This window comes from Leptonychotes weddellii, unplaced genomic scaffold, assembly GCF_054177405.1.
Source record: "Leptonychotes weddellii isolate Sample4059 unplaced genomic scaffold, ASM5417740v2 HiC_scaffold_6524, whole genome shotgun sequence".
Classification (NCBI taxonomy): Eukaryota; Metazoa; Chordata; class Mammalia; order Carnivora; family Phocidae; genus Leptonychotes; species Leptonychotes weddellii.
This window is the reverse complement of record NW_028034242.1, coordinates 1-8,053: the sequence shown is the minus strand read 5'-3', so window position 1 is coordinate 8,053 and position 8,053 is coordinate 1. Positions and strand designations below refer to the sequence as shown.

General features: G+C 41.0%; 1 protein-coding gene across 1 annotated transcript; it reads right to left on the bottom strand.

Annotated features, from left to right (window-relative positions):
* Window positions 1–783: 783 nt before the first annotated feature.
* LOC102727812 (ubiquitin-associated protein 1) lies at window positions 784–7,898 on the bottom strand. Its single transcript, XM_081811258.1, has 2 exons — window positions 7,726–7,898; window positions 784–1,945 (listed from the first exon to the last, which is right to left on the bottom strand). Exon 2 carries the CDS (start codon window positions 1,799–1,801, stop codon window positions 974–976), a length of 828 nt encoding a protein of 275 aa, XP_081667384.1. The 5' UTR covers window positions 1,802–1,945; window positions 7,726–7,898; the 3' UTR covers window positions 784–973.
* Between the last annotated feature and the right edge of the window lie 155 nt (window positions 7,899–8,053).

Here is an 8,053-nt window from a genome sequence, read left to right as displayed (position 1 = left end):
CAATTCTTAGTAGTGAACAAAAAAAGAAACTGCAGGATTAAAATCTGTAGGTTTCGGGGCACCTGGGTGGCTCAGTTGGTTAAGTGCCTTCAGCTCAGATCATGATCCTGGGGTCCTGGGATCAAGTCCCGCACTGGGCTCCCTGCTCAGCGGAGAGCCTGCTTCTCCCTCTCCCTCTGCCTGCCTCTCTGCCTACTCGTGCTCTCTGTCAAATAAATAAATAAAATCTTTTTTTTTTTTTTTTAAAGATTTTATTTATTTATTCATGAGAGAGAGAGAGAGAGAGGGAGAAGCAGGCTCCCAAGGAGCAGAGAGCCCGATGTGGGACTCGATCCCAGGACCCTGGGATCATGACCTGAGCTGAAGGCAGATGCTTAACCATCTGAGCCACCCAGGCGCCCTAAATAAATAAAATCTTAAAATAAAATAAAATAAAATCTGTATGTTTAAAAGTGACAAATTTCTACTTTTTGCTCAGACTTCTGATACAAATTTATCTCCCAGCTACTAAGGCACCACATGGTCTGAAGAAACACGGGTAAATCGTGGTACACACAAGAACCAACCTTCAGGGCACAATGAGATGGAGAGAGGAAAGCAGGAAGATGATATAATGAGGACTACCAAGCAACCTTCAAAAAATGAATAAAGTAGGAAAAAGTTAAGTAAAAAGTTACAAAGAAAGCAAGCCTTAAAAAAAAAAAAAGGCAGCAGAGAAAAGAACAAAGTGATTAGGCAGAAAAACATTCACACATGATATACATTATCTTTTTGAAGGAAAGACCAAAAAGATGCAGGTAGAAACAAGCGAACATAACCAGGCCAGGGGCAAAGCTAACAATCCTTTGTTAATAACCTCAGAAAAATAACCAGAACATACACAAGCAAAGTCAATATAGCCATGCCCCATCTTGCCCTAAACCCTGAAAAGAAGAAGGTGAGGCAGCAACTGCTAGGCAGAATTTAGAAATCTTTAGAGATCTAATTCAGGGGGATTTAAAAGGCTTACCGTGGGACCTGTATTTGGAGGTGACGATTCTTCTGTGCACACAGACAAGACAGAGAGGGAAGGCATCTGGGAGATCAGATCTGAGGGAGTCAGGGTTGGCACCTCTGTGCCGCTGTCCAAGTTCAAAGCTGAAAGCCCAAGAGTATGATGCCCATTGAGCTCACTGGCACTGCTTTGGGTGGAAGGCTTTAGAGAATTCCGGAAGGTGCCATTACGGAGGCAGGATGTGCTATGGAAAGTGCTCACCAGCTTGGCTGTCTTCTGATTGCTGTCATCAGAGTCAAGTTTGGGGAAGGACAAGGATTTGATATTGCTTACTGCAGGAATGGGGGGGAGGGACACTTTAGAAGACAGCGACATCTTTTCACAGTTGCCCAACTGGGGTAAGGTTATAAAGCCATTGGGTTTGTGAAGAGGCTTGATATCCAAGGTCGCCCGCTCCAGGGATGCCAGGACCTCCTCATCCTGTAACACAGACCCAGAGCCGCCTCTGGGCAAGTTATTATCTAATAACTGAGCCATAATGGGTCCAGTGGTTCCTACCAGAATGTTTCTCAGCTCTTCCTTCTCATCAATAGTTTTTAACTCCAGATTATCAAATGGGTCTTCTTCACACTCAAAGTCAGCAGGATTGAAATCTGCCTTTGTGTGGGGTGGGCTGAGAACTTTCTGCTTCATGGCAATGCTGCTGACCCGAGTCGGGGTGAGGATGCTGTTGTGCTGTAAGCTGGCAAGGATGGGATTAATCGGAGGTGGCATTGTGGCTGTACTGTGAGTCTTGGAGAAGCTCATTTTGCTGTCACCCTCTGGGCCACTCTTAGAATTCACTTTAGCTTCTATTTCCTCAGCCTTGCGCTCTGCTTCCCGCTGGGCTTCTTGGATTTTCTTAATATCTTCAGCCCATTCAATAGTTTTCTTTTCCAAGGAGAAGTCATACTGCAAAGATACAGCAGAGAAAGGATGTGTGAACCCAGGTGGCTGCCCCTCCCCAACTCAATTCCTCCAGCAAATTCTTCCTCACACCAGCACCACAGAACCTGGCAAGGCAGCATTTAAGGTGTATGAGATGATCCCCAGTCAGGAAGACTAAGGCTTCCTAAGCTCCTTATATGGTTTAATCAAACTATGCTCCCAGATTACTCCAAAAATGATCTAGAAAGAGCTCCCACCACCTCTAATTCTACATTACCGGCCAAAGGTATCTTGCCAACTACTTCCTCTGCTTCTCTCCCCTCAGGCCATTTCCCTTCCTAGAATTCTTCTTTGGTGGCTAGGCAGAGCTCGGTGGCCACCTGTGAAGCTTTGCTGATGGCCTTGTTCTTCCTCTGAACTCTTTCATAGCATCTGTCTCTATCAGGTGATGGCAAGCACAAGTGACCACAGATAGACTTAACCTTTAATTTTTTTCTAAACACTTCTCCCAACAGTATCACAAGCCTCTTGCAGACAGCTACTGGGCTTTAGATCCTCTCAGGGTCTCTATTATCTAGCACAATGCCCTAGATAGAGCCTGTGCTCAATAATAACAATAGCCCCTAACATTTAAGAAGCACTTACGAGGTACCAGGCAAGATTCTACGCACTTTTTATGTATTAACTCTCTGCATCTTTTCAACAACCCTTTAAAGTAAGTACTATTACCCTCAGTTTACAAGAGCTATGCCCAAGGTCACAGAGCTGGTAAGTGTTAGAGCCTGGATGGAACCCAGGCAGTACGACTACAGATTCTATGTTATTAAACCACTACCTATTAAATTATAATGAACAGACTATACTCTACATACAGGAAAACTGCTTATTAAGATATCAAGACATATTCAAATTAGGATTTTACAGTGCAAATTGCGTAAGGATTCACTTCATGGTTAGTTCCTTAACAGTACCTTCAAGTATGTCTCAGTTTACAAAAATTTCATTTGCACACTTGGAAAAAAAATACACCTATTACAAAAAACAAAATCCACCTCAGAGAAAACAAACTTTTGGTGTTCACTCTAAAGCCTCAAAACTAAACAATATCTATATGTACATTCAAGGCTGAAGAGACAAAAGAGAGGGGGATGGACAGGAAAGAGGCCTACATGCCCAGACAAGAGTTTTAGAGTACAAGAAACTCTGGTCATCCCCAAGCCTTTCAGCTTCAAACAATGCAAGAGAAGCCTAGAAATGCACACATCAAGAAATTTATTTATCTGGGTGCCTGGGTGGCGCAGTCACTGAGCGTCTGCCTTCGGCTCAGGTCATGATCCCAGGGTTCTGGGGAGCCCCACATCGGACTCCTTGCTTGGCAGGAAGCCTGCTTCTCCCTCTGCCTGCTGCTCCCCCTGCTTGTACTCTCTCTCTCTCTTTGACAAATAAATAAAATCTTAAGGGCGCCTGGGTGGCTCAGTCATTAAGCGTCTGCCTTCGGCTCAGGTCATGATCCCAGGGTCCTAGGATCGAGTCCCACATTGGGCTCCCTGCTCGGCAAGAAGCCTGCTTCTCCCTCTCCCATTCCCCCTGCTTGTGTTCCTGCTCTCGCTATTTCTCTCTCTGTCAAATAAATAAATAAAATCTTTAAAAAATAAATAAATAAAATCTTAAAACAAAAAAAGGAAGTTTACTTATCCCCCCGAGGTGCCTGGCTGGCTCGGTGGAGCATGCCACTCTTGATCTCAGGGTTGTGAGTTCAAGCCCCACGATAAGCATGGAGCCTACTTATTTAAAAAAACAAAACAGGGGCGCCTGGGTGGCTCAGTTGGTTAAGCGACTGCCTTCGGCTCAGGTCATGATCCTGGAGTCCCGGGATCGAGTCCCACATCGGGCTCCCTGCTCGGCAGGGAGTCTGCTTCTCCCTCTGACCCTCCCCCTCTCATGCTCTCTCTCTCTCTCTCTCATTCTCACTCTCAAATAAATAAATAAAATCTATAAAAAAAATAAAAAATAAATAAAAATAAAAAATAAAAAAACAAAACTTTAAAAAACAAGTTGTTCATTTATACCGCTGAGCCAGCTGCTGGGCCCCAGAAAGGCACCTGGGCGATCATGGCACTTCCTTTCTACCATTAATGGTAGTGAAAAAAACAGCACTGAACAGACTGCTCCTTCTAACCATGGAGGACATCCAATTTTGCATCTGGCTTCTTCCACCAAAAACAGGCTGTAACCAACTTCCCACCGCCTAAAAACATAGGTCCCTGACGTTTTACTCTCAAGAACTGGAAATTTCTTCCCTTTTTTGTAAAACCTTTATTGACTTTTGTTTTTTAATTATGAAAGTAATATAAAATACTTGGAACACAGAAAAAAAAGACAGAAATATTAGAGTGAAAAAATAAGAGTGTGGTTTGAGTGTACAAATAAATAATAACAGCATCTAATATTTATGGAGTACCAGGAACCAGAGTAAATATTACAAAAGCATTATTTTATTTAATCCTTCTAACAACCTTAAAAGCTAATTATCCCCATTTTACAGATGAGGATATGGAGACCTGGAGGGTTTAAGAAACCTGTACAAGATTACACCGCTATTACATGGCAATTCCAGCTCGTGGATACCAGATTCTGCTCTAAACAATGACACTAAGGGCCACCTCCCACTACTGTGGCCACCACCAACCGTATTCAATAAAAGCTAGGCCCCTGCAAGGATTATTTATGTGTTTTACTGGCTCACTTCGATGAATTCTTAGCTGAAAAATGACGTTTGTACTGTCATGCAAGGGCAAATATGACAAAGTCACAGGAAGTGTCAAGGTATCTATCTGTCCAGGGCTCTAGGTCTGACTCTTCTGTGAACAGAAAGGAGACCAGCACCAATACCACACCCAAATCCCCCATGGAGACCCAGTCAAAGGTTAAAGGTACTATGTGCAATTAGAGAACAAAAATATTTCAACTATTCCACACAGTAATGGAGCTCAAATCTCCTCTTTTGTTATTAGTGGGTACTATGAATACAGTGAGGACAGTACCATGCACTTATTAATGCTTTATGATGATCAAATAGAAAATTCCCAGCAAAGCCTAAAACAGCAACAATTTGGGATTCAAAACAAGTTTTCTGGATGAATCTATGAAACAGTAATATAACAACTATTAAAATAAGATGGTGTTTTTTAATTAAAATTATTTTAACAGTAGTATCCTGCACACAGAGAGGTGGTTACTGACATTTCTTACTGCCAATAAAAAAGTCACCAGGCAGGGTGCCTGGGTGGCTCAGTCGTTTAAGCGTCTGCCTTTGGCTCAGGTCATGATCCCAGGGTCCTGGGATTGAGTCCCGCATAGAGCTCCTTGGTCAGCAGGAAGCCTGCTTCTCCAACTCTGCCTGCCGCTTCCCCTGCTTGTGCTCTCTCTGACAAATAAAATCTTAAAAAAAAAAAAAAAGTCACCAAGCAAACAGAACAATGTAAAAACTTTCTTTATATGGGAAATCTGTGTCTCTTCTGGCCCAATAAAGTCTCCATACACAAAGAGTTATCAATTCAGTATTCAAAACTATATAAGATGTTCAACATCATTAGTAATTAAGGAAATATACATCAAACCACAATAAGAGATCATTGCAAAACCCGTAAGGATATATATAATCAAAAAGATGGATAAGAAGAGTTGGCAAGGATGTGGATAAATTGGAATCCTCATGCACTGCGGGTGGGACGGTAAAATGGGACAGCCACTCTGGAAAACAGTGCAGCGGTTCCCCAAAAGGTTAAACATAGTTACCATATGACAACCCAGCAGTTCCACTTGTATACCCAAGAAAATTGAAAGCATACATTCACACAAAAACCTATACACAAATGTTCGCACCAGCATTATTGATAATAAGTAAAAAGTGAAAACCACCAAAATGTCCATCAACCAATAAATGGAAAAACAAAATGTAGTCTATCGATACAATGGAACATTAAGCCATAAAAATTAATGACGTACCACTTCATTCATACAACATGAATAAACCTTGAAAACATTATGCTAAGTGTAATAAGTCAGTCACAAAACACTATCTATTATTCCATTTATATGACACTTCCAAAATAGCCATATCCATAGGGACAAAGTAGATTTAGTGGTTGCCAGGGGCTGGGGGGAGAGGGAAATAGGGAGTGACTGCTAATGGACACTGCATTTGTTTTTGGGATAAGGACACCACTCTGGAATTACATAGTAATGATGGTTATACACTTTGAATATACTAAAAACCACTTATGTGCACACCTAAAAAAGGTGAATTTCAAGGTATGTGAATTATATCTCAATAAAGCTATTATTTTAAAAAATATAACTGAAATTCTCCCATTTGATTACCTACTGCATATAGACTGGAAAATAAATATTTCTTAAAGTAACATGGTGGTGCCTCAGAGAATTCCCCAGAAATGAAACTCCTTCACCAGAAAGTTGTGTTTTTTAAAATCTTAAGTCATAGGAAGAAGTATTAGATAGGTAGTGTACTTAATGTTTTCCCATTTAACTCGTTCTCTAAACTGTAAGCTCGTTGAGGACAGTGAATTAGGTATTTATCTCTATCCCCAACCCTAGTAGAGTATCACTCAAAAACAGGCACTCAATAAATGTGCACTGAGAGAAGAAAGGAAGTCACAAAACATAAGGCTATTTGCTGCTTTCAAGAAATAATTCTATACATTTATACATTACTGTGCTTTAAAGATGAGAGGGTTGAGAAAGAAGCTACTGAGAAGGCATTTAAGCATAGTCTAGAAGAATAAACAGATTTTAGTAGATAAACAGCTTTTAGTACAGTGAGAAAGAGGAAAATATTCAAAGTGGAGGTAACAGCTCATGAGAAAAAGCATAGTACGATAGGTAATATACATGGTATGTTCAATGAATTGGTAGTCACCTGGTTCGTAGGAGATATGGAGGAGATGATGAGCTGAGGTGCTTTACCACAACCTTATGTCTAGACTTAATTTAAGGACTGGTAAATCAGTCAGTTTTTTTTCTTTTTTAACAGAGATGTGACAATGTGAAACTTTAATTTAGGAATATTATTCTAGAAACAATATGAAAAATACCAAAAAAATGCCGCAAGCAGAAGGGCCAATTAAAGAGGCTACTGCAGGGGTGCTTAGGTGGCTCAGTCGTTAAGCGTCTGCCTTCAGCTCAGGTCATGATCCCGGGGTCCTGGGATCGAGCCCCGCATCGGGCTCCCTGCTCAGCGGAAGCCTGCTTCTCCCTCTCCCACTCCCCCTGCTTGTGTTCCCTCTCTCACCGTCTCTGTCAAATAAATAAATAAAATCTTAAAAAAAAAAGAGGCTACCGCAATAGTCCAGGTAAAAAAAAAGTCACGTAAGGATGAACTGGATGGTAAAGGTGAGACACAGCAGAGAGAAAAATATTTCCTAATTTGAGTGACCAAGAAGATAATGAGGATATCAAAAGAAAGAGGTGAATGAGCAAACCAGATGGGCAGTAGGGATTTGTTTTGGACAAAGCAGAGAAACCCAGGAATATACAGTCTAACAGATTGCAGAAGATCTGTAATAGATATATAAACACATGTAAGTGTAAGTGTGTGTGTGTGTGTGTGTGTGTGTGTGTGAGAGCGAGAGAGAGACAGAGACAGAGAGAGAGAGAAACACAAAGACAATGTGAGCTAAGCAGTAACAGTTGCTATAAGAAATACAAGAGAATTTTTTTTTTCCTATTTCACTATACATCAAATTCTTAAATGCACTCAACTTTAACTAAAAATCACCACTTACCTGTACTTCTCTGACCACCTGCAAACAATCAGGCAAGGAGAAGCCAATAGGAAGACCAACTTTAGCTGGTGTTTTGAATTTGTCTCCTATCTTAAATGGGACATCATCAAGGTAACTGAAAGTCCCTACAATCAAAAATAAAGTAGAAAATGTCAGCAAAGAACTTTATTATTTGTTTTGCTATTATCTTACATCTAGGATACAACATTAATTTATGCTATCCTAAAACTAGAAGTTATAGAGACTTGCTTCTCTGACTGCTTACCTTCTCCTGACCCTAGACATCTGTGGAAGAAATCCTACTTGCGCCTACTTGATCTTTTTTTTT

What these genes read in the sequence shown, in the direction of transcription:
- LOC102727812 (XM_081811258.1), bottom strand. Translation starts at nt 1,801, where the DNA reads ATGAGCTTCTCCAAGACTCACAGTACAGCCACAATGCCACCTCCGATT.